This window comes from Podarcis filfolensis (assembly GCF_964270895.1).
Source record: "Podarcis filfolensis genome assembly, chromosome: Z".
Taxonomy (NCBI): domain Eukaryota; kingdom Metazoa; phylum Chordata; class Lepidosauria; order Squamata; family Lacertidae; genus Podarcis; species Podarcis filfolensis.
Window position 1 is genome coordinate 37,279,892 of NC_139617.1, and position 26,118 is coordinate 37,306,009.

A 26,118-nucleotide genomic window follows, 5' to 3' on the forward strand; every position below is an offset into this window, starting at 1 on the left:
GCGCTATTAGCGGCTTTAACGGCTTAGCGGATAAGCGGCTTAGAAAAAGGGGGGGAAAGGAAAAAAAACCCCGCAGGAACTCGCAAGACATTTTCGTCTTGCGAAGCAAGCCCATAGGGGATTTGTTTTGCGAAGCACCTCCAAAACGGAAAACTCTTTCGTCTAGCGGGTTTTCCGTCTTGCGAGGCATTCGTCTTGCGGGGCACCACTGTAGGCTGGCTGACATTGATAGGAATTAGGAGTTCACCATTGTCTGGTGGACAGTGGCAGAATTTCGCCTGCTTTAGAGTGGACTGAACTGAGTTAGGTGGACGAAAAGTCTGACTTTGAAGCAAAATTGATTTGGGGGGCAATCACACTATATTCCTCATCTTTCTCACACAAAGATGGAGTTGACCACAGTTATGATCAATATGCTTTTATTTGCAGGGTGAAACGAGGTACCAAGATCTACTTGTTACAGAGATGCTCCAAAGGTGCAGGAGGTGTTAGTATTTGAGAATCTCCCCCTCACCCTTTTGTCTTGGGAAGAAGGCATTCTCTCTAAAGCTGCTGCATACTGACAAATTAATCTTCCTGCAAAACAGTATGCCACAAGAGGCTGCCTTATAAGTCCATGGGTTGCAATAAAATCTGCTCCTGCCTTTTGTGCTTGAATTCTGTGTGATCCATTCATAAGCAGTAGGCTATAGCCAATGCTAGTCCTACTCAGAGTAGATCCACTGAAATTAATGAACGAGACTAACTTGGGTCCATTAGTTTAATTGGGTTTACTGATTAGAACAAGTGATAGCTGCTAATGGTTTTCTGCAAAGAATTCTGGGAGCTGCAGTTTGTTAAGGGTGCTGAGAGTTGTTTTAGTAAACACAGCTGATTTTTGGTTCTTGCCAATAAACTGAGTAGCATAAAAATTATAGCGGGGATCAAACACTGGAGAGAAATCACAAAAATAATAATCCTAATAACATCTTTTGTCTTCAGAATTGACGGGTAAATCTCAGACTAATTGGAGCTCAAACAAAGGGAGCAGGGAAACTTCTATTATTGTTAGCAGGCAGGTCTGGTTCTGGAGTTGGGTGGCCTAACAGTGAGGGGGGTTTCTATTAAAGCCACGTAAAAAACAACGACCTACTTGATGTTTAGAACATTTGATGTTTCTCAGTCCTCTCCCTGGAGGAAAAAAGATTCAGTTACATTAAAAGGCAGCCATGGCTCCCCTCCACCCCACCCCAGTGTTGGGAGCAATAGCCCTCAGCAACCTGTGTAGATGCTGGAAGGTTTACAAGAAGTAGGTGCTGAGAGAGATGGGGAGAAACAATCTCTATTCAACTACAAAAGCCCTCACAGCATCCACCAGGCTTTGGCCAACAGTCACAAAAAAGCATCACACCATTCCTTCAGGCAGCCATAACAGTCTCTGGATTGCTTGGCGTTGGCAATGCACATGTTCTTCAGCCACTCGCGGAAGAGGTCCTTGTCCTTCAGCACTAAGAACTGTCCCAGAACCACATACGCCTTGTCAAAGTTTTTGTCTTCCAGCTTCCTGCCAAGTACATCTCCAATGCCAACTAAAGTACCAAGAGACTTGTCCCCTATGGGCTCTGCCACGAAGTCCTGATGCTTCTGACTGGTGGTCATGTTGCCTGGAGCTCTGCCTGCTCTCTTGCCTCAACCACTGCTCCCGCCAAAGGGTGCTGAGAGTTGTTAGAAGACCCACTAGTCTCACAGAGCTACAATTCCCAGAGTTCCCTGGGATTGATAAACCGCTCTGGAAGCAGAAAAGGGGTTCTCAGCCCTCTTAGCAAATCAGTTCTCAGGATTCTTTGAGGGAAGCCATGACTATTTAAAACAATAGTGTTTTAAATGTGTTTTGTGAATGTGGCCAGTATATATAAGGAGGCATCATCAAAATCTATCTCCTGCACATGGTTCAAAAAATGTTTTGACACCGAAATGCATGAAAGATGCTGGCCTAAAAAAAAATAAAGACACTAGCTTCGTGGTACTGCTAGGTGCTTCGAAACATTCCACACACATCCATAATTTCTATACGATACATTCTGTTTTATTAGTTACATACACAGACTGTTCATCTGTACTTATATAATGTTATCAGATGGGCAATCTCAAACTGGATTTAATGTACATCTGCCATAGAATATTTTGCTAGAAGAGAGAGACAAGTCTGAAAATACATTGAAAGGCACCATTGTTTATTGGGCACAGTGGGGTATACAGCACCAGCGACACAATTCTTTAGCAAGTAAAATGAGGCCCCAACTGCACCATATGTTTAAAGCAATATCGCATTGCTTTAAGCAGTCATGATTTCCCCAAAGAATCTTGGGAACTTCAATTTGTTATGGGTGCTGCAGTTGTTAGGAAACCCCTAGTCCTCTGATAGCTACAATTCCCTGAGTGGTTTAACAGTCAATCCTTTTAGCATGGGAACTTTGGGAGTTGTAACTCTGTGAGGTGAAAAGGGGGTCTCCTAGCAACTCTCAGTACCCTTAACTGAGGTTCACAGGATTTTTTGAGAAGCCATGACTGTTCAAAGGGGGCAACTGGAAAGTTAAAGGCTCGGAGGTGGGAGGAAGCTGGAGGCCTCAAGTACACCCATGAAAAGCCTTTCTTGCAACTTCTCATGAGAACATTGCGGATCTTCACTCTCAGAGCTACCACACTTCCACCAAAGGCACCCCACTCACAGAACATGCCAAGCAGTACTTGCCTGGGCAGAAATGGGTTTGTGGACCGATGGCGGGAAGCAAGTAGAGAAACAGAAGCAGGCAGAAGAAAAAGGCTGGAATGTAGCTGCCGCCAAGCACATATTGCTGAAATCACATGTTAAATGCACATAAGATTCAAATTGCCTGTTTTGTTTTACTTCCAGTTATACATAAGATATAAGCCAAGATTAGGCACACTAGAAGAGACTGGTTTCCTCCCATCTATATAAAATGAAAGTTTAGGTCTCCTAAAGCTGGGAGCACACTGATACTATCATTAGGGCAGAGGTGGGGAAATCTGTGGCCTTGCAGATGTTGGGACTCCAGCTCCCATCAGCCCTAACCAGCACAACCCCTGGTCAGAAATGATGGGAACTTTTGTGCAGCAGTACCTGGTGGGCCCAAAGGTTTCCCATCCCTGTACTCTAGTATGAGCATCTTGCCTGTAAAGGGATGATTCAGAGGTTGGACGCTGCTTACACATAGCTCAGTTACCTACCATCTACTATAGACTTTCACCTTTTCAAATGACTTAGTGTATAGTGAAATGTTAAAAACACATAAAACACAACATAGACCTGGGGAAGCCATTTGACTGTGACATTTAAACTAGGACACAGTTTGTTTGCTTCATGCTAAAGACAGACTGCATGCAGAAATTCTGTAATAACCTTACATCTCACTTTATAAAGTTACTAACTTTACTTACACAGTATTATTCATTTGGGGCACGTAGTGATCTTGGATGAAAAGAACCACCCACACTCAAAGCAATTTACAAAAAAAAAAAAAAAAGACCACTTGAAGCAAATGGCTATCTAAATTCTACTCTTTTGTTGCCTCCAAAGTCAATTTTTGCAGAAGTCTAAAGCAGAAAAGTGGGCATCATTTTTATATGCAGGGACTGAAAGCCAAGCCTGCTCAAGAAGGGTTGCACATGCCTTCTAAAGAAATTATGCCAAAGAAATCAGTCCAAAATATTTCCCTTACTGGTAATGGAGGTATAGACCTTCAGTCTTAAGTGTTCCCCTACAGAGGAGCTGTTTCATTTTAATTAGGACCATGAATGTGGTTGCAGGGAAGAGTTTAGGCAAATTATTTAAATAAAGCCTCTCTTATTATATGCTAAGCAACATAACAACATATTGAATGACCAAGAGTTAAATGATACACTGCTTTCATTTTTAGCTTCCAATAAACTTGCCCAAAGGGCTTCTGTAGACAGAGGTAGCCAAATGGTGACCCTCTGTGGATGTTGTGAAATCCCAACAGCCCTAGCCAGCATGGCCAATGACCAGGGATGCTGGCAGCTGTAGTTCCAACAAGAAGTATGTACAGGGACCCTCATCTGCTACGCAATGCTTTACTACATCAATAGCAACAGATTCAAGACATACCCAAAACAACGAACATCTAAATTAGTTTATGGAATTCACTGACACAGGATTTGGCAACGACCACTGGTTTGATGCCTTTAAAGGGAGATTGGTCAAATTTATAGCCAATAAAGTAATTGGTGCCTGTTAGCTAGATAACCTCTAGATAAAGGTTAAGGGACCCCTGACCATTAAGTCCAGTTGCGGACGACTCTGGAGTTGCAGGACTCATCTCATTTTACTGGCCAAGGGAGCCAGCGTTTGTCCGCAGACAGCTTCTGGGTCCTGTGGCCAGCATGAGGAACCAGAGCAGCACATGGAAACGCCGTTTACCTTCCAACCGGAGCAGTACCTATTTATCTACTTGCACTTTGATGTGCTTTCAAACTGCTAAGTTGGTAGGAGCAATGGGAGTTCACGCCGTTGTGGGGATTCGAACTGCCAACCTTCTGATCAGCAAGCCCTAGGCTCTGTGGTTTAGACCACAGCGCCACCCACATTCCTAACCTACAGAGGTAGAAATGCCTATGTGAATACCTGCTGCAGGGGAATGAGGTAGTGAGAGGAGCCTGTTTGCTACATACCTTTTAACGGAGGACAAACTAATGCTGGTTAAAGTCCTATTCTGCTTCTGTGTCAGTTATTTCAGTTTGATGCTGTTTGGCACTTCCAGCTACACCTATGGCCTTCCAGAAGTTCCTGAACTACAACGTCCATCAGCCTCAGCAAGCATGGTCAACAGCCGGGAATGATGGGAGTTGTAGTTCAGCAACATCTGGAGGGCCAAAGGTACTCTACATCAAACGTAAACTATTGTTTGTTGTATTGAAGGGAAAACTGGCCCAGTCCCTCATGAGATGTTTTTCTTGCAGACTTCCTTGTTCCTTGTGAATAAACCCACTGAGGCCCTACTGGCTGTGTATTAATCAGCACAGAAAAAAGAGTTACATCCTTCATTAGCTCTAGTTGTATTTGTGTGGTCTGCTACAAGGCAGCTTTTGAATCTGTATATTAAGGGTCATCAAGTGAGCAGTGGCATGCAACATAGGCCACTGATTCCCCAACTGCAGCCTCCAGGTCGTCCTTCCTACCTAAGAAAGTAGCCTCTTGCATGACATTAAAACAGATAATTGGTTCTTCACATTTGTTCCTTTTGGGGAAGGTAGGTATGCCCTGAATGACATCAACAGAGCCCTGTAACCCTTCCAGGAAAGATTTCTTACATTGTACTGCTGATGGGCAGGTGTGGGGGAACCTTTGGTCCTCCAGATGTCTTGAAATACAACTCCCATCAGTCCAGGCAACGAGCATTGCTAACAGCTAACAGCCAGAGATGAGAGATGTAGTTCAGCAACATCTGGCAGGCCAAAGTTTCTCCACACCTGACTTTGGGGCAGACACACAGCTCTATTGGTTGCTGAATTCTTTGTTTGCTCCAGGACTGATCAAAATACAAGGGGGACAACTCTACAATTCTATGATTCTATGACATAGTGGACTTTTTGGGATGGGGTTATGGTATTTCTACTGGGATTTTTGGGTATATAAAGCAGTTCACAATTATAAAATTTCATTTTGGATAGCCCTGTGCTAATAGTGTAAGGTACCACTTTTCCAGAAAACAACACTCAGGTGGTCTTCACCATCTTTCTTAAATAAATTAGGTTATGCCCTAAACCTACATTAGAAAAGAAGTGCAAGAAAGGCAAAAGTCACAGGGTTGCTTTGAAAAATATATATATATATTTTCAGCATCCTGAGATGCACTATTATTTTGGGGCTAGATCCAGAACATACCAGGAATCACCGGCACAACCTGCACTTTCTTCTAGGATAGTGTTACTTCAGGGAAAACCAGTAGTGTTCTTAGGAGGGAAACTAAGTTTCTTGTGATGATTTAGACAGTCAAGGACATTGATCCCTAGCTAGCTTGCTGCTTGAAACTGCAAACTGAGATGCCTACCTGTAAATGAATTAACACAGGTGTGGGGAACCTTTGGCCCTTCAGTTGCTGCTAAACTCTAACACCCATCAGCCAATGGCTAGGGAGGATGATGGAAGTTGTAGTTCAGTATCTTCTGGAGTGGGTAATAGGTTTGTGTGTGCTCCCTGGCAACTCCTGTGCTGGTCTTTATCTTAAAGGGGCTGGGAAATAGACAAAAGCCATTGCAGAAATGTACCAGGAGGAGAGAAACCCACCCACTACTCCTTCCTCAAAAAAGAACAACAGATAGATCGCTGGAGCAGAAACTGCCTTAAGATTTCCCAACTCCAGCCTGGTCTGAGGGAGTTCCAATCTTGTGGATCAATATGCAAACTGTTTGTATAAGACAGACACTCTTCCTACCCAAAAGTCGAAACGAAGCCAGTGTTTTGTTCCATCAGTTTATTTAAAATAGAACTTGCTACTTTGAAAACTGGTTTCATTTGCATTCATTTTTGCACATCCCATCGTTAAATCAGCAGGTCCCAGTTGCACATGAGCTATGTGTTGTTCTTAGCAGTTGGCCTATTACCCTTGGCTGATGTGTAGAGGCCCACTGCTGTTCTGAAAAGCAGGTGCTGCAGCAGTTCCTGGACCAGAGGCAACAGGCTGCCCAAAACCAGGGGGGCATAAACTGCTTGGCTTGGGGGTTTGGGAAAAGAGCACAATACTAGACTCAAACATTGAGGAAACAAGTGATCAAGAGCCTCCAAGCAATAGGCACAGGCCTCTATTATATTACCAGAAAGAAGTACTGGCACAATGACTGAAGCTCTCTGTACATTTCTGCTACCACTGATTTGAGTAAAAAATAACAATAGAGCATATGCTACTTAAAAGTATTATTAAAAGAACGTGGAATAATTTTCCTGTCAGCTTGCCAGCTATTTTCAATCATGGTACAGTCTAAAAACAAAAAAGTACAATCAAGCACACTAATTGTATCTAGCATATAAAGCCAACCATCCTAAGCAGGCTATCTTAGCTGGCGATCAGCACTCTTTCCACCAGTCAGGAGCATAGCTGTCAACTTTCAGATTTGAAAATACGGGATCAGCAGCCTCGACAATAAAAGATCAGCAGCCCCACCTGTCCCGGGGACAGTCTACGGGATATCTAACAATCCAGAATAGCAGCGGGAAGCGGCACTGGAATAAGGGAATTTCCCGCAAAAAAGGGGAAGGTTGACAGCTATGGTCAGGAGCCCATGTTTATTGGGAAGGAGGGGGAAATGGGGGGAGGGGGGAGTGAGAGGCACAGGTTTCATCCCCAGAGAGTTTGGGGGGGGAGCATCACATGGGATGTTCTTGGCCTGGTTTCCAGTAAGACTGGGGCTGCACCTGGTCCCTGCCAGAGGCTGTAGGGAAAGGCCTGGACCCGTCGCCTGGTGTTAATGGCAATGCTCCGTGATATCCACCACCACAGCCTTCTTCCAGCTGAAGAGGAAGTAGCCTGTCCCAGCGCCTGCTGCCACGGCAATGCAGAGGTAGCCATTGTAGGTCATGAAGATAAGCATAAGGAAGTAGCTGACCACCACCTGGACGATGTGCAGCGCAGTCTGGAAAAGGTGAGGGAAGCTCAGCATCTGTTGCCTGACCAATTAGAAAGAAAAAGAGAGAGAGAAAGGAAACATTCAGTACATGCTGGGTGGATGGGCAAGGACTGACTACGAATGGCAGACTTTGGAGCCAGAAAGGGTTAAGATCTATAAATGACCTACGAACTGAAGCAACAAGGTGTAATAAGAAAGAATTAAATTGACACTTCTCTCACACATCTAGCATAGAATGGCTCCCGGCCCCCCTGCTAGAGAAGGAGCAGCCCACTTTAGTTCCTGACACAACAAGGCTGAAACCAGCAGGGTGGAAGTTCAGCAGGAATAAATGTGAAGTCCTGCATTTAGGGAAACACACAAAATATGGTTGCAAGCATAGCATGTGGGAGACTGGTGTGGCTGCAGCATACGTGAAAAGGATCTAGGTAACTTGGTGGATCACAAGCTAAACTTGAAGGGTGGTATAGAAACAACAACAACAACAACACTAGAGTAACAGAATCTTAGGCTGCAAAGCATCCAGAACATGAAAAATAGCAGCTCATTCTATTCTGCATTTGTCAAGCCTTGTTCTGGGTTCCACATTTTAAGACACACACTGACAAACTGGAGCATGCCCAGAGGAGGGCAGCCAGGATGGTAAGGTGTCTAGAAACCAAGCCTTATGAGGAATGGTTGAAAGAACTGGGAATGTTCAGCCTAAATGTGAGAAGATTAAGGAGAGGCATCATAGCCAACTTCAAATATCTGAAGTGCTGTCACACAAAAGATGGAGTGGGCTTGATTCCTATTGTGCCAGAGGACAGGATGAGAACAAGAGTGGATTGGGAAACAGAGTGTAAGACTTGAGTTTGGGAGACCAGGGGTTCAAATCCTCACTTAGTCACAAAGCTAACTAGGTGACCTTGGGTCAGTCCCTGTCTCTCAGGGTTGTTGTGGGGAGGGAGAAGACCATGTATGCGAAACCTTGAGCTCTTTGGAAGAAAAGGCAAGAAATAAATGTAGCAAACAAGAATTAGTGGGCAGGAAGCAGGTTTTGGGGTAAACGTTTGAGAGGGGTTGTATCCAATTAGGTTATACCCAAAGCAGACCCACTGAAATTAATGAGCCTAAGTTAGATGCGTCCATCAGTTTCAACGGGTGCTCTGAGTCGGACGGCTAACATTGGATATAACCTGGTGGAATAGTCTGCCTCAAGAGGTGGTGGACTTTTCTTTGTGGAAGGTATTTAAAACCATCTGCCATGGATGCTGAAGCTGCAACCTGCACCGTGGATCCTGCTTTCTTTCATCTCTGATTCTACAGCAGCCTTCCCCAACCTGGTATCCTCTACAGATAATTTTGGACTCCTGACTCCCGTCAGACCCAGGCAGCACAACCCCAGTGGTCAGGGCTGATGGGAGATGTAGTCCAAAGCATATGGAGGGCACCAGGCTGAGAAAAGTTGCTTTGTGAGATACCACAAGTACTGTGAGTTAGGTCAGAAAGGACCATGAACTGGCCATGCCCCAGTTGGGTTTCCCATGTTAAAGTCCCCTGTAGATAGAAAGAGTGTGCGTACCCAACTGTTTTGTGTGTTTCCATCAAGACTGTGCCATTTGGTCCAGGAACTGGCATGGAGTTGTAGCGGATGCTGACTTGCGACTTCCGGAGGAGGCTCTCTCGGGCAATCTTCAGGCCTTCGTAGAACATGGCCAGGAGGAAAATGGCCACAAATGCACCAGCCATTTCTAGCAGAGTGAGAAGGAGGAAAGTTCCTGGATCTATTCCATGCTGGGATATCAGCACTCCAGTTAAGGCAGGTAAAGCACTCAAGTGACACTACAATCTGATTGGCTGAGGTTGTTACTCAGCAACATTGATTCCAGCATTAAGTTATTCAGAAGGACCACATGTGATAAACCACTGAGCTATGGCCCACCCCCATTGTTAACATTTCCAAGGAGGTCTGGATAATGGAACAAGTCTTGAAGTTGATCTACCACACATAAATCAGTAAATCTAACAGTTCCCAAACTCTCTTCCCCATCTCCCCTGCCTAAGAACCACTTGAAAATTGCTGAGGGTCTTAGCAGATTATTTGATGTTTTTTCCTGCCTGTTGCTGTACTGTATTCAGTCCAACATCCCCCACTCCTCCACCAGACTGTGGTTTGGGCAACAGATACTTTGACCCATCTTAGTGGCACCTAGTAAATCACTCACTCACTCACCTCCAGCAGTGTTGATGACAAGCCCGGAAAACAGCAAAGGCACATTGTTATAACTAAAGTGGAAGGTCATATCCTGCACAAGAAACAAGGAGTCCATTTAATGCCACAGTGGAGCTTTGTGAGTGGCAGGGTCTTTGGGCATCACAGTTTCAAACAGGTTGCATGGGACTAGAACCACAGAGACTGCAAATTCATTGGAGTGGCACCCTACTCACCCAGCCCCACCCCACTGCCTCTCTCTTTACCAGCATGATCCAAGGGTAGTGAATGTGTGCATGTGAGAAAAGAGAGTGGTCAACATTTGCTCTCTCCAGTCACCATTTGCAGTCAGCAGCTGAATTCCCAATTCATGAGATGGAAGGAGGCTCTTCTCAGAAACACTTGCAGATACACTAAGGTTTGAAGACCCTCTGAAATTACCTGTGCCTGTCAATCATTCAACATCACCCTGTTGTCAGGTGACCCAACTTCAAAGCTGACTTTTGTGTGGCTTGCTGCAAGCGCCAATCAGCAAGCCCTGCTTCAGGCAGGGATCACCTTCACCAAAAAGTCACTGATCAGGATGCCACAGGGCTTGCTGTTGGTGTTGATCAGCACCTTGCTTAAAGTTTGGTGGGGCCACAAACAGGCCATGTGACTGGGAGTTGGCACCCACAGAGTTGAAGAGTCCAAGTGGGATGTGCGTGCTGTTGCTTCTCTCTGTCTTTCTGGATCTGGACAGATTTTTAGTAGATCTGGTGACGTTGCTGATATACCCTACCATTCAGAAAGCAGGAGTCAAATCCTATTTCTGCAAGGTTCAGGTGCACAAGCAGGACACCTCTGCCTGCCCTACACCTGACATCCAATGTGGAGGCCTGGCAGACCAAATTTGTCACACAGCTTCTGCATCAGAGGTATCGCTTGAGCTCTACTCACCATCATCATCATCATCCCTCCATCATGTATATGCCCCGATGTTGTCATGGCATGATGGTGTGCATGAGGATCTGGGGTGGGCGTCGTTGAGCTATTCATATCATGGCCCATGTGCGCCATGTGATGGTTGGACATTTTGGCCCCCAAGGAAATAGAGGGCAGGGGATGCTGTAGAAGCCTGGAAGACACACACAAAATAGAAGAAATTAAGAAGAAAGTACCTCTAGAGGAAGAGGCATGCCTGTAGCTAATCTTAAGAAACTTGGCCCTTAGACCAAGCCTATGGGTATTCTACATAAACACTGGAATGTTCATTACTCTTTTAGGTTTTTTTTGGAAAATCAAGTTTCCAGACCTCATAAGGATATAGAAATCAGTTCTGGAAGATTGCGCAGTGCAAGAACAGCTAACATGTATATACAGAAGTGCATTCATTAAAAGTGCTTTTTATTTATATTCCATCATTTTCCCCCTCTGCTCCACTTGATCTCACAACCACTCTGAGGTTAGGCTGAAAGCTGGTGAGTGGCCCAAAGTCACCTGCAGCAGTAGTCTTCAACCTTTACAGACCTGGGACCCAACTTTAACTCAAGCATACATTTGGGGACCCAGTTCTTTTTCTCTCCCCCCCCCCCCCCCATATGGTGATGCTGCTACAGCCTACTTTAGATCAGGCCATGAACCAGTAGTGGCTCGGTTCAGGGGTGGCTCGTGGGTCGGTTAAACGACCCCCATGGGCCTTAGGTTGCTGACCCCTGACCAATACTAGTATAATGGACAGAGCAGTACAAGGCTATCCCATTCAGCTCTCCCAGCTGTGAAGGGCAACGAGCCCATGGAAGAGTCCCTTAGCAGCTTGGCAGAAGGAACTGGCATTTAAGAACTGGAGAAGGAAGGGGTGCCGGAGGGTACATAAAAGCATGTAGCAGGCCAGGAACTATTCCATAATAATTTCCAAGGCTGCCATAGACATAGTAGAGCAAACATGGGACTGCCCCACCAAACTCAGTCTACCCTCTGCCAGCCCCAGCCTGCCTCGTTACTTACATCCAGCCCAGACTCCTCCTCTTAGTCTCAGTGTTGCCCTTGTAGAACTCAGCAGGTGGGAAAACGCTGGACTAAAATTCACTCTGCCTGTCAGTGATTCAGGCTCCACCTACTGATGTTCTTCATAACATTGGCCCACCAGGCCCAATGAGCACCATCCTACACTGCACAGACACACAGAGGACCAAAGGGAACCTGGTCACCTTGTAGCCAGACCCACAATTCTATGACGCAACAGGGAGCAGGAATAAGCAAAAATGGACATGCTTTTTATCAAATATCTGCTTGGGAACTGCAGGAGCTATCCACAAACATCTACAAAGATAACTTTGTTGTCACAGGTTTAATTGTGCTACAGCCCTATTTTAAATTACATCAACTCAAAAGTCAAATGCATGGAAACTTTCCCCTCTAATTGGCAACTGGACATTTTTATGGGGAACAGATCTCTATAGTCACATTAGGTGAAGGTGTTGTCCAGCAGCAGAAAAGGACATCGGCTGCCCCCAGCCATCTAGTCCCCGTTGCCAGAGCAACACCCTCCCCCATGTCTTCATAATTGAATGAAGCGGGAGATGGTTAAGTGCACAGAAAGCTGGATTGAAATCTTTTTAATCTCATTGCCACGGATAATCAAATAGTCTCCGGGGAAAGAGAGAGAAAATGTGGCTGCCCAACATTCAAGGTGTAGCTGTTTCCACAGGAGGAAAAGTGGTAAGAAATCCAAGCAAGGAGATGTTTAAACGTTTACCATATAATGATCCAAACCATATAGTAGTTTGGAACTGTAAAGAAGGTACTTTACATGTACTGTAAGGAAGCTAGTAATGATGAACACTGGACACAAACTCCTGCCCCCACCCCCTTTTCTCAGAGTCAGGAAAACTCAGCTAGATAAGGGGGATTTATGGTTTATAATGCCATGGCACTTCCAAGGAGTAACATATTTGGGGAGTGGGGCAGGAAGAGAGCCATGTCCTTTCTCAAAGGAGCTCACAGCCTAAATTTCAACAGAGAGGGAAGAAGGAAGAGTCAAGAATAACAAGGAATGAATATTATCAAACTCTACCACATGTAGGCTTTGTTTCAATTGGGGATGAGGACTTTCAGGGAATAAAGCAGAAGATTGACTCCAAGGAAAGTTATGAAGGAAGAAATGGATTGGTGGTGCCAGCGATTTTATATGTGTAAACCAGGAATGGGGAACCAGATAGTGGGCACCCCACTATCTTCCTGAGTTTTCCTCTTGAGATATGTTGTGAACTGCTCTGAGACCTCCGGGCATAGGACGGTGTATAAGTTGAATAAATAATAAAAATAATAATATGTCAGGCACCTGCCACCTGTACTTTCCAGAAACAATTGAAGACTGTTTGTTTTCATCTTTGTTTCAACAAGAGGAAAAGGTCTCTGCCTAGGTGTTCATCCTGTGTTGATTTTAAACCTATACACAGTTGTTCTACTGCTTTTAAAATTATTTAAACCGGTTTTAAGAATGTGTCCACAAATCACCTTGCAACGTTAATCCACAGATTAATAAATAAATACTTACCTGTGGCCCTCTAGATGCTGTTGGACTACAGCTCTTACCATCCCTGTCTATTAAGTTGATGGGGAGTCCAATAACATCAGGAGGGCCACAGAATCCCTATGCATGGGGCAAACCAAGCAGTCTCCCAAGTAGGGCAAAAACAAGGGCGGAAGCTATGGTAAAAGGTTGGAATGTTACAGGATCCAACCCAGCTCTGAATGACTTTCGATATGGTGATGGCAGCAGTAGTAGTAGTGAGGCCCTCGGTCCCACCACCCTCACAGGCATGCTTGGTACAAACGTGGGAAACGGCAGCCTTGGTGTCTGCTCCCAGACTTTGGAACTCCCTCCCTAGAGAAGCTGGACTGGCTCTCTCCTTGCTGTCCTTCTGCCAGCAGGTGATGACCTTCTTGTTCCAACAGGCTTGGGGGAATTGACTGCTTTTAATGAAAGGTCTGGTGCTGTGCTGTTTTTATTGCAAATATTGATATGGTTTTAATAGATTTTATATATGTATACATTTTTTATTTTATTGTTTAGTTGTTTTTAATTACGGTCTTTTCTATGTTTTTAACCCTTCTTGTTATTTATCTGTAAGTTGCCTTGCGTAACGTCAGGCAAAAAGGTGGGTATCAAATAAGAATATACAATAATAATAGTAAGTAACTTAAGTTGATGTGTGGCGAGAGCCTCTTTCCTGCCCCTCAAACATGCCAAGGCCCACACCTTACACAGCAATACCAGATGCTCAGAGATTTTCCAGCCACTGCAAAAGGAGATCCCTGCACAACATAGCCAGTCAAGTGCAATAGCAGAGCTGCAGCCCCCAAAGCAAAGTGTGCGGTTCTTTGACAGGAAGCCAGTGGCTCAGCCTGAAAGCACCTTATTGTCTGCCGCAGGCAGGACTCCCGAGCAGCCTGGGCAACCCAAGTGAATCCTGGCAGCTGAATCTCAGGGCAGGGAGGGGCTCCACCTCTCGGCACTGTGTCTGCTCTGCACATTAGCATAAATGATGAAAAAGCATGAAGATCAAGAGCTGAATGTGTTCCAGTGCTAGGCAACCTCCTCCGCTACAAGCGCACACCATGTACTCACATGCATATTAAAGGGCTGTGTATAGCTCCAAGTTTGCAACTTTAAATATAGAAACTGGTCCTTGAAAGGCTGTAGCCTGGTGCAGAGCACACACTTTACATGCAAAGGATCTCATAGGGCCATTGAGCTTGAAGGAATCTCTAGTTTAACACTTCGTAAATGTAGTACTACATACAGGGAGTCTGATAGATGTCCATCAAACCTCCGCTTACAGTCTGTCTCACTGCCCAACAGATTGTAACATCAGGGTTTTTCCTAGTGTTTATGTCAGAGACGGGAAACTAGTCGACAGCTGTTATTGGACCACAATGCTCATCATCCCTGGTTACTGTCTGGGCTGGCAGGGGCTGGTGGGAACTGGAGACCAACACTACCCAGAGTGCCAGAGGTTTCCCATCCCCAGTCTAAATAATTTTTCTTCCAATTTGAACCCACTGGTTCAGGTTTATTCTCTCTGAATTTTGTCAACATATAAGCGGTATTTTGCAGCCAATGTAGTTATGTTTAACATGTCCCACTGAACTTTTTTTGTAAAAAAAAAAAAAGAAAGAACCAAATTGGAGGTTCTGCTCCTTGTCCCATTTGGGAAAATCAGCTACAAAGGTACCCATGACAGAGCCTTTTCTTTCATTTATTGAAAACTTTGTTTCAATGGTGCTTTGGCTGTCGCTACATGACTTTTAACTTCTTTTTTAGATTCAGTTTTACCTGCCTGGGTCTTAAAAATATTCCTATTTTATGAAGATTATTTATGCTTTTACAACACAAATCCCAGGCACGTAAGCCCTAGGAGGCACAAGATTGCAGCCTTAATATCTTGTTTTTCTTCATTTTGTAGCATGATTTTTGCATGTGCACACAAACAAAGGGGGGGAAGTGTGGGGTAAATATTATTATTAATTGCATTTATTCATTACTTTCTACAAAAAAATGTCTCAGAAGCAACTTACAAAAATATAAAAATATCCAACAGGTCATAAATCATTTAAAACAATGGGTTGCACTCGATTAAGTTGGGTAGACCCGCTGAGATTAATAAACCTAAGTTAGGCATCTCCATTAATTTCAATTGGTCTACTCTGGATGGTGCCCTGCATGCCTCCTTCTGGTAACTCCTGCAGCCAAGCTGGTGCCAAACGTATTACTTTGCGTTCCTTTGGACAACATCAGCAAGGCTGAGAGGTGATTCTTATTGTCAGGGCAGCCCAGCATCTCCATATAAACTGCCCGGGCTTACACCGTGGAGAGGTCACTTTGGTGCTGCTAACACAGCGGTTTGACTTTACCCCCAGAGATGAACTCAGTTGTCTCTTGAGATAGACAGATACCAACAACAACTCCTGGCAGATCTTGGAGAGCTTGTAGCTCGAGTGAATTGGACTGAAATAGTCACAGTGTCTGGAGTTCAAAGATTTTATTAATGCAAAAGCAGGTTTATCTTGGCAGGAACAGTTTACAGGACCAGTAGAGGAGGCAGAGAGAGAGAGAGAGAGAAAGAGAGAGAGAGAGAGGAGAGAGAGAGAGAATAGCAAATATCTTGCCTCAACAAGTTGGGAGAGAGATAACAAAATGGCTCAGCTTCTTGGGGGCAGAATTAACTTAGAGAGGATACAAGCAAGTGCTGGCTAGATTGCTGGACAAACAGTGCCCTCGTGTAACAAAGGACCTAGAACCTCAGAATAATTAAATGTATTTGCTTTTTTCCAATAGGCCAAACATTGGATACAACCTTATATACATAGAATAAGAATACAGTAAAAAAAAATGCCTATAGGTGTCCATCCAACAAAAATAAAAACAACAAATCCTACCCCACCCCACTAGAAGATGAACACAAAAAAATCCCAGATTATAAATTGATCTAAGTGTGATCTAAATTAAAACCAAAAACTTGAGCAAACAGGCTCAGCGCCCCAAAGCTGACAATGTTGGCACCAGGCCAAAACCAATAAAATATCCAGTGGACAAAGTGTCCTGCTCAGATCTCACTCCTTCCTCAGGACCAGCAGAATCAGAACAAGTTTTTTTTAAAAAAATTAAATCAATTTTGCTTATCTTATACAGGACATGTAAACCACCTAAAGCACCCCCCCCCACACACACTTCAATAGCAAAACTGCAGGGGAGTTAGAAAACCTGTTTTACAACACAGCCCATCAGCTGTTCAAACGGGAAAAGTCCTACTGGGTCTAAGGAAACACTTGGGCGAGTCTAAGTAGGGCTTTAGATTTCAGCCGACAATGCGCAGCTGTATAAATAGATTTGAACCAAAACCCTTAAGATAAAAAAATAATAACTGAGTGGCTAACAAGCTTTACTGCACTGGTTAATCCAATGGTTAACAGCAAAATCTCTTAAATCAAAACACTACACTGCTAAGGAGATTATAGCACCAGGAAGCTTCCCTCCTCCAACATGTACATGTTCAAGGAAGCACAAATCAAAACGACTTTCCCTCTCACCCAACACTTACAGATGCAGAGCACTTACAAATGCAGAATACAATATATTTTTTTAATTCAACACACACATATCCCTCTGCCCTTTAATCACTGCCCTCAGGTCTTCCCAGAAGAACAAGAGTTAAACATCACACTTCTTGGGTTTCCATTGTGACCAGGTTGTTCAACACACACATAACCTTTTCCCTCCCCACCAGATCCCAGGTTTGGAAAAATAGCAGCCGTCCAATGAGGCAGATAACAAATGGTTTGCCACACTGGGATGTTCCCATCTTGCAGCAATTCCACACGAGCAGACAATGCTTGTTAGGAACGCTCTCCAGATTGTAGTGAGATACAGCCACTATTTCTGGTGCTCTGATCCATCCCATAAGCAGACAGCAGATAGTCCACAGCTCAGACATACATATGTAAATTATTCCCCTTCTATCTCCCAGGACAAATGATATAAACTTCAAACAAATGCTGGGGAGCATCTAATTAGCCCTGTCTCCTTGTTAACCAGAAAAGATTCCCTGCTACACATGCAGAGTTAGAAATAACAGCCAATACATACAGGTGAGGCAGAAGCTGGCAGGTAAACACAGTGTTAGGGATTCTTACCTCTGAGCCAAGCTCTTTTCAGACTAACCTGTTGCCCGCTAAAGGGAGATGAGGGACCCCAGAGCTGTTTATTCACACACTCTCTTGCCAGCTGCAATGGATACTCTTAATCTCAACATCATAAGACCAGAATGCTGCTCCCAGTTTATTCAATTTCCTGACATCCTTTTGCAAATATTAACCACTTCCTCTCCAAAGTAAATACTACCACATTTCAAGCCCTGAACCTCAGCAGTTTGCAAAAAGGAGTTGTTGAGGGGAAGAATATTTATGGAAAGAGCCACAACAGGATTCGATCCAAGTGTTTGCCCACACTTCCACAAATATTCAGAGAAATGGCGAGCAAAGAGCTGTTGAATTTTATATCCAGACACACACAACTCATACGTTCAGTCTCCTCTTCTCCTTTTAAAAACAAACAAACAAACAACCTCATTATCTCGCTTCTTCCTTCCCCTTATCACTGCCTCTGTTTGGTTGTAAACCTTTGCTCTCTGTGCTTACGCTGCTCTTCCCTGTCCCCTCCCTGAGTTGCATTATTTTTGAAATTTGGGTTGCAAACCAGGCTCATTTGACACACAGGCTGATTTATGGCTTATGATTTACTGGGTCTGTGACTGAATAATAAAATATGTATTGGTGGCTTATGACAAACTATGTACAACACCATGTCCATTGCCCAGGGTGGTGGCAGGCTGTATTACTAGGAGAACACATATGGAGATGATGGAGCAGCCATATTTATTTATTCATAGGACTGCAATGTTCATGGGTAAAATGGAAGAATGGGAGGGTCTGCTTTGCTGCCTCAAAGGAGTTCACGGCTAAGGGGAAGCTGAATCTTGTCTCACCTTCCGTCCTATCCTGACTGAAAACTATAATCAAGCTAGGCTGGGGAGATAAGTGGCAGGGTACATGAAAGGTCAGAATAGGGAGAGGTTTGGAAGGGAGATGCAGGTCTGGGCTTGAGCCAAATTTTTCTTGGGGGATATATTTGGTGCAGAATTTCAGGATGCTCAAGTGTCATGGAATATGGGGAGAGGGGAGACATCTCACCAAGATATTCTCCAAGAGACCTCTCTAAACCCTTTTTTCACATTATTTCACTTCCTCTTTTCACAGCCGCCTTGGCACTTTTTGGCTAGGGAAAAATTATCTCACTGGCTATGTCATCCAGGCAATCAACGATCATATAACCAATATGACAACAACATCATGGCAACAGATTTGGTTCTGCAATAGCATCATTAAACCAAATCAAAGTGAGGCCAATGCTTCCCACCCTCAAACCAAATGGAGGAAATTTTTGCCCCATATTCCAGTCCCCCCACCTCAAATTCTTATTGCTGCATTTGTGAATGTGAGTATATACAGTATCATATTTTTCCGTGTATTGGACGAGGTTTTTTGACTCAAAAATCATGTAAAAAAACTGGGGTTGTCCAATACATGGATAGTGGATTGGGGGGGGAAGTGGCGTGCCGCCAGCCAGCTTGTTGGCGGGAGCGCAGCTTCCCCCGATGCCACAGCAAGCAGGGAGCGACCTGGGGGGTGTTTCCTGCCTGCAGCTACATGGGGGCCGCAGAAGCTGCGCACCACCAGCCAGCTCGTTGGAGAGAGTGCAACTTCCCCCGCTGTGTGCAGTGGGTGCTCCCTGGATTGTTTTCCCCAATGCCGCTGCGTGCGGCGGGCGCTCCCTGGATTGTTTCCCACAAGCAGCAGCACTGGAGCGCAATGGCTGATGGGAGCGCAGATTCCCCCCCCCCCCGCCATGCTGCTGCGCATGGGAAACTAGGAAGTGTTTCCTGCCCCCGGCTGCGTGGGGGGAGAGGCTCAACAACTTTGGGCCATCTCCCCTCATTTTCCTAAAATTGAGTCCCCTAAAATAGGGGGGTCTTATATACGGGGGTGTCCTATAGACGGAAAAATATGGTAGCATTCACAAGGGGTGATTGTTTCCCATGAAATATGCTTTTCCATTTCAGCTCAGCCCTAGTCCTGTGTATTAGATGTGGACTAATAGGACAGTACAGAGGCATGACCTTGTGAGTCATTTCTTATAGCGGCACACTACTTCTATTTGGCCTTTTGTATGTGTGCATGCACATTTATGCAGCTAGAGACCAAGTTCCATGGGCAGGAAATTGAAGCTTGCCACCCTGCTATTGGCTATTCTAAAAGCTTGAAATCAGCTGCCAGCCCAGAAAGTATTTATGATGGGCCAATTATCACAGCAACAACATACTTGACAGGCAAGTCACACCCAACTGCATTGAGATAATCTAGAGGTCTACATTCACCAGAGGTACAGGTTTTACAACTTATCCTGCCAATGAGGTTATCTTTAAGCTTTAAAAAGAAGTTAATACTATTAGGTTCATGTTTCTGCATGTTTATAATCATGAGGTTGATAAGGATTTTGCCCAGTTGTGTTTGTTTTGTTTAATGTCTCTCCCACACTCCAATCCCACACTTGACAATTTTGCTATTTTTAGTGCAGATTCAAGTATTTGGAGAGCACTGCCTCTACTCCTGTGAACCTGAGGTCAGGGGTCAGAACACAGAAGCTCATGAGAGTTCAGAGGTGGCTTATAGCTTCTCTAATGTGTGATGCAGCTCAGATTCAATTCTGGAGATAGTCTCCCACACAAGTGTTTTTCTCACTTAATCCTTCTATAACTGAGATGAGGGACCTGTGGTCCAACAATATGGGATGATCATGGGAGTTATGGTGCAATATGTGGCGAACCAGAGGTTCTTGCACCTCTGCTCTGGAAAATTGGAGTTTCCCCTTGAGATCAGATCAAGGTCCACCTAGTTCAGACCTCCTCATCTAACAGTATCCAAACAGGTATTCCAAAGAAGATCACAAGTAGTGATTGGAGACAACAACCTATCCCCAAATCCCCTTTTTATTCTCCATATAATGCTATCCTGGCAATGTGGCACACAACCTTAAAAAGACAACAAAGACTGAACTGGCCACAGTCCCAATATTAACCCCTAATTTCTTCCAAACCTCAAAGGCAACTGGTCTGTATATTTTGCTTCATAGCTGCAATTAGCTCATTGTCAGCAAATAATTGCTCTTCCTCTCCCAGGTGGATGAGAATTAGTACATCCTACAGCAAAGTGTTCCCCAGACAGCAAAAAATACTGTTGTGTTTTCTTCCGATCTAAGACACAACCAATCTAAGACACAGCAGAAGCTCCTCCTCCTCATCTGCTCACATTGGAAGAGGTAGCGGATTCAGACATTATAGTGCAGCACCACATACTCTACTCTCCAAACAATAAGCGAGCACTGCAGCAATCTTTCCTTCCTAGCCCAGGGGATCATTGAGGGTAGGATGCTGCATTCACTCTTCCCATTTGGAAAGAATAAGCACAAACCAGGCAGGAAGAAAGAGGACAAAAAAGAACAATATCTGACTTCTTGAAACCAAAAAAGGCCAGGCTTTTCAGGCCACACACCATGATGTTCAGCACCAAAGTGTGTGCTTAACATTTGAGAGAAACATAGGATACTTTCTTATACAAAGTCAGAACATGCAGAAGCTCCCCAGACTTTTGGACTGAGGTCTCTCTGAGCCCTACCTGAAGATGCCTGCTACTGAGCTACAGCCCTTCCTCAGACAGTCTCCTCCCAGAGAGGAGCCTGTGTAATGTGCAAGGTGGACCCAGGTAAGCAATAAAGCCATGCGAACCACACCAAAGGGCACAGAGCAATATTGTAAGAGATTCAAACCCCTCTTCCCTCAGCAGATCATCACTATTATTTCCTGGGAGAACTTAAAGAGGCACAGGCTGGTACAGTAATGACCATATCAAGGCAAGAATCTAGGTTACAGGAAGAAAAGCACCAGGGAAACTGGCTCCTGCTGAAGGAGCAATTTTATTTCCTGAAACCCCGCAGATATTTTGCAAACTCAATACTGTTGTTCATGAGGTGACAAGAGAATGGACATTGTGCCCTTGCACAATGTAAGACTTACCATACTAGGGGAAACAATACCTCTGTACCTCTCCTCTGACTAAGCCTTTAGATTAGAATGTCATTGTAAAGGAATTGCTGCCACTATTATTTACAGCTATTGCAACAGGCTGTAATGATCCAATTGGCAAGCTCCACCCTCAAGTCCATTGCCCGTGCCTGACCCCAAAAAAGATGGTAAACCTGCTTACAGTGGGGTTCTGCCAAAAGTCACTGCAGCATCAAAAGAAAACAGGAGCAATGGTTTTGGTCCTGTGCCCCCCATCCTCCAAAGAAGCACTGCAACCCTTTGGATACAGGCAACTGTTGTGCAACTTTGAACTCTAGAACAGCACCCAACTTTGTCTTGGCATGATAAGGCCAGAGGGCTGGCAGATTAGAGCCTTTGACGCAAGTCCATTGCTTGCTGGAGCAGGTATCTGGGGGGGCCAACAGCCAGGAGCAGTGAATAGTAGGTACCTCCTATGAACCATCACTATTGCCAGTGAAATCTGGATGGAGGACCACATAACGGAAGATAGTGTGTTCTGACAGTTTACAGAAAAGTCAGAAACATAAGGAGGACAAATGGGGCAAGGTGGGAGAAATGAGGCATGAAGTTCCATTCAGAGTTGAATGGCAAAGTACCCCCACAACATCTTATACACTTTGTACAGCAAGAACATAGGATTGAACCAGACCATTGGTCCATCTAACTCAATACTGTCTACCCTGGCTGGCAGTGGATCTCTAGGGGTTTAGGCAGAGCTCTCTCCTAACCTTAACTTGGAGGTACTGCTAGAGATTGAACCTGGGATTTTCTGCATGCAAAACCAATGCTTTCCCACTCAGCTATGACCGTTTCCTGTGCTGTAAAGACTCAACATTAAACACAGCCAAATGTATGTAAACCCATTCTTTATTTTAGTATAGCACATAGCAATTGTAGGGATCATCAGGTTTCAAAACCAGGAAGGACCTCAGCCAAATGGAACAATGAGCAGTTCGGTTTGTGTTAGGAAGGTCCTTCTCACCCCCTAGAGAGAACAGCAGACAGGCAGACTCTGTATTTTGGCAGATTATTCAATCTGCAAAAATACACATTAAAGTTGTGGGTATGGAGCTCTGAGATGGGGGGGGGAATGTAACCAAAGCAAGAAAAAATTGTTTCTGCAACGGATGGTGTCAAGCTGGTGGTATATTTTTGCTGCCTTGCTAAAGAAGCCTCTCAAGACTGCTCCTTCTTCAGAAGCCTTCCTTGAATTCAAATGTTATCGCCTTTTAATATTACCCTCTATCTAATTGTCAGTGAGCAGCTGATTGGAGGAGGGCTGTGCGGGGAGGGAAGATATAGTGGTAGCTAGGCCATGTTGTGACAACATGCCGTGCATTTGGTCATAAGAAAGATATTGAAGTGGTCAAAGATAAAGATTTGCATATATGGTCCGGCCAGTAGGAAATGCAGCTCGCCTTTCCCACTAGCAATCCAAGCTATGTGGTGCCCAGAGGACTCATAGTTCAATGTAAGAGCTGATTTTTCACATGCAGGAATTCCCAGGTTAAGAGGGATGTCAGGTAGCTGGGACAGACCACTACCTGAGGTCTTGGGAGAGCCTGCTGCCAATCAGCACAGGGAAAGAGTGAACTCCTGTTTGGCATCAGAACAATAAAGGTTTGCAAGTTCCAATAATCTAGCTTCCTGGCTTTCTTAAAAACGTAATGCTTTTCAAGAAATCCTGAATAAGCCAACAAGGGTTGGGGGCTTCCTTTCTCCCCATCTGCTTCCCCATTTCACAGCTGGCAGGAGACCAGCTTTCCGCCCTTGCCAACAATCCCTCAGCAGATCAAAGTTTCCACACAGCAGCTTTCAATGGCACTGACATGCAGCATCCAGACCCACTGTGTATACCTGGAGGGTAATTATTAACTCTCCAAAGCTGCTTCAGCTTCACAGTCTCTCTTCTTCCAAGCCATCACCCCCAGGGACGTTTGAGACTTGAGCTCATTCTAATAGAGATATTTGGGGAGAGGGCAACAGAAGCAAAAAGAGGGGGTGCAACTAACCAAAACCAAGTCAGCCTGCTTCCTCAATGTACCACTATTTCTAGCAATTAAAGATTCTGTATGACCTGTGATTAAGCGCTGCTAGCCTAGAAAGTCACATGACCCAAACCTAAATGTCCCGCCAAATAACTACACAGACTACTCTAGATTAAGAAAAAAATAGTTTTCTGTTTGGAAGCCTCCATACAGGCATGGGTAAATGACACTGACAAAGGACAAGAAGAGATTAACTTTAGGGCACATGAATATAGGCATGTGATGCACATTTGTGAGTGACTCTTTGTATGGGTTGCTTGTGGGTTTTGCAACTGTTTTCTAGCTGTGGACCCTATGTTCAAGTAACACCCACTCTGAGGAGAGCTGGCAAGATTTTACAATGAGACGAGAATCATTCCTGTGGAGTTAAGGCAAGCCTTTTCGCATTATCACTGTGTACTCTCAAGGCTTCCTCCCACCCTACTGCCATGTAGAGTAACTACAGAACAGACTAGGGGCGGTAAGAAGGTGGATTGGAATCTACTGGTAGATCTCTGAGCGACTTGCAACTGATCGACTAGGTGTTTTTTGTTTTGTTTTGTTTGTTTAATAAACAACTATTCTTTCCATATGAATAATATGCTGAAATGAAAAAAGCTGAAGGCTAACCGGGAGGACTGTGAGCTTAGTTCAGTTCTTGTACTGAGAACAAATCCCTAGGCTCAAAATGCACTTAGACACATGCCCTTTAAATCTTGTGTATCTTTTGCATATGACTCTGGTTGATAGATCCTGAGATTCTAGAAAAAAAGAAAAGAAAGAAAAAACCAAGGGGGGGAGGACATTCACCTAAATTTTACTCAGAACAGACCCACTGAAATTAATGAAATTAGGTCCATTAATTGCAATATCTCTACTCTAATTACTCTGAGTTAAAGTTTAACTTTAATTAACACCACCCAATCCAACAAACATGAAGTCTATTCTGGGGTAAGCAGACAAGTCAGCACAAATGAGACTCTCCCTTCTTATTAAAAACAGGCCTGCTTTGGATGCCACTGCAAGAAAATTAAAATGTTTAAGAAGCAAAAAGCAGAAGCACCTAGGCTAGTTACCATGGTTTATCCTCTATAAAGCTGTACATGGTCTGGGACCAGAGTATTTCATAGAATCATAGAATTGTACAGTTGGAAGGGACCTCAAGGGTCATCTAGTCCAACCCCTTGCAATGCAAGAATCTCAACTAAAGTAGGGCTGCCATATGTCCAGGAATTGTTCAGAAAATGGTGTCTGGGTGATTCTTTGCTGAATCGGCAAAATGTCTGGGAAAACCTGAAAGTATGGCAAGTTGGGCTATTAAAAAAAAAATCTTAAAAATCTAAGAAAAAGCCCCCCAAAAGAGAGATGTTCCCAAAAAAAGCTCAGCAACTTTGATCCAAAGAAAAACAACAACTCAACAACTCTGTCCAGATTTTCACCATTGGGAATATGGCAACCCTAACTAAAACATCTGGCATCCATGACAGATGGCCATCCAACCTACGCTTAAAAATTTCCAAGGAAGGAGAGTCCACAACCTCCCAAGAGTCTCTGTTCCACTGTTGAACAGTTCCTACAGTCAGAAAGTTATTCCTGAAGTTTAGTTGAAATCTCCTTTCTTGTAACTGGAAGCCATTGATTCGAGTCCTACCCTCCAGACCATAAAACAAGCTTGCTCCATCTTCCATGTGACAGCCCTTGGGATATTTGAATATGGCTATCACATCTCCTCTTAGTTTCCTCTTTTCCAAGCTAAATATACCCAGCTCCTTCCAACTGTTCCCGTGAAGTCTTTATTTCCAGACCCTTGATCATCTTGGTTCCTTCCTCTGCACATGTTCCAGCTTGTCAGTATATTGGCTATCGTCTGACTAAGGTAGAATAGAGTGGTGTTGTTATTTCCCTTGGTCTGGACACTATACTTCTGTTGATGCAGGCTAGAATTGCATTAGCTTTCTTGCTGCTGCATCACACTGTTGACTTATGTTAAGCTTGTGGTCCACTAAGACCCCTAGGTCCTTTTCACAAGTGTCTCTGATCTTATATTTGTGAATCTGGTTCTTCCTGCCTAAGTGCAGAACCCTGCATTTGCCCGTATTGAAATTCATTTTGTTAGTTTGGGTCCAGTTCTCCAATCTGTTACGGTCATCTTGAATCCATTAGCTACCTGTCCTATTTGGTGTTATCTGCCAATTTAATGAGCGTCCCCATCAATTCCTTCATCCAAGTAATTTTTAAAGACATTGAATAACAACGGACCCAGGAGAGAACCCTGTGGTACCCCACTTGTCGCTTTTTTCCAGGATGATGATTAGTGAGCACTCTTTGGGTTCGGTCAGTGAACCAGTCAACAGTTACCTCATCCAGTCTACATTTTACCACCTACTTTGCAAGAATATCATGGGGAACTGTCAAAAGCCTTACTGAACTCGACTTCTAAGGAGGAATGATGGGAGACTAGTTATCAGCTGCTGACACTCCTGTCCGCAGAGATCATTATGCCGTGATTAAAGGCAATCAAGGCATATTGAGAAAACTCCCTTTTGAGATAAGG

The 26,118-nt window shown here is 44.3% G+C and overlaps 2 protein-coding genes across 9 annotated transcripts in view; both read right to left on the bottom strand.

Annotated features, from left to right (window-relative positions):
• Nucleotides 1–402: 402 nt before the first annotated feature.
• LOC310754790 (barrier-to-autointegration factor-like) lies at nt 403–1,900 on the bottom strand. The gene has a single exon (XM_083597100.1). The coding sequence runs from the start codon at nt 1,636–1,638 to the stop codon at nt 1,372–1,374; it is 267 nt and encodes an 88-aa protein (XP_083453226.1). The 5' UTR covers nt 1,639–1,900; the 3' UTR covers nt 403–1,371.
• Nucleotides 1,901–2,043: 143 nt separating this feature from the next.
• The window catches only part of SLC31A1 (solute carrier family 31 member 1), a 65,947-nt gene continuing 41,872 nt past the window's right edge, over nt 2,044–26,118 (bottom strand). For 5 of the 8 annotated variants that reach the window (XM_083597080.1, XM_083597082.1, XM_083597081.1 and 2 more), the window contains 4 exons: nt 10,775–10,952; nt 9,857–9,929; nt 9,206–9,374; nt 2,044–7,681 (listed from right to left, as the gene is read on the bottom strand). In XM_083597080.1, the coding sequence (XP_083453206.1) occupies nt 7,480–7,681; nt 9,206–9,374; nt 9,857–9,929; nt 10,775–10,952 (622 nt within the window). In that variant the 3' untranslated portion in view covers nt 2,044–7,479. Of the gene's footprint in view, nt 7,682–9,205; nt 9,375–9,856; nt 9,930–10,774; nt 10,953–17,512; nt 17,646–21,507; nt 21,563–26,118 lie in introns of those variants that run through there. The other 3 variants (XM_083597086.1, XM_083597085.1, XM_083597084.1) reach the window with 3 other exon arrangements.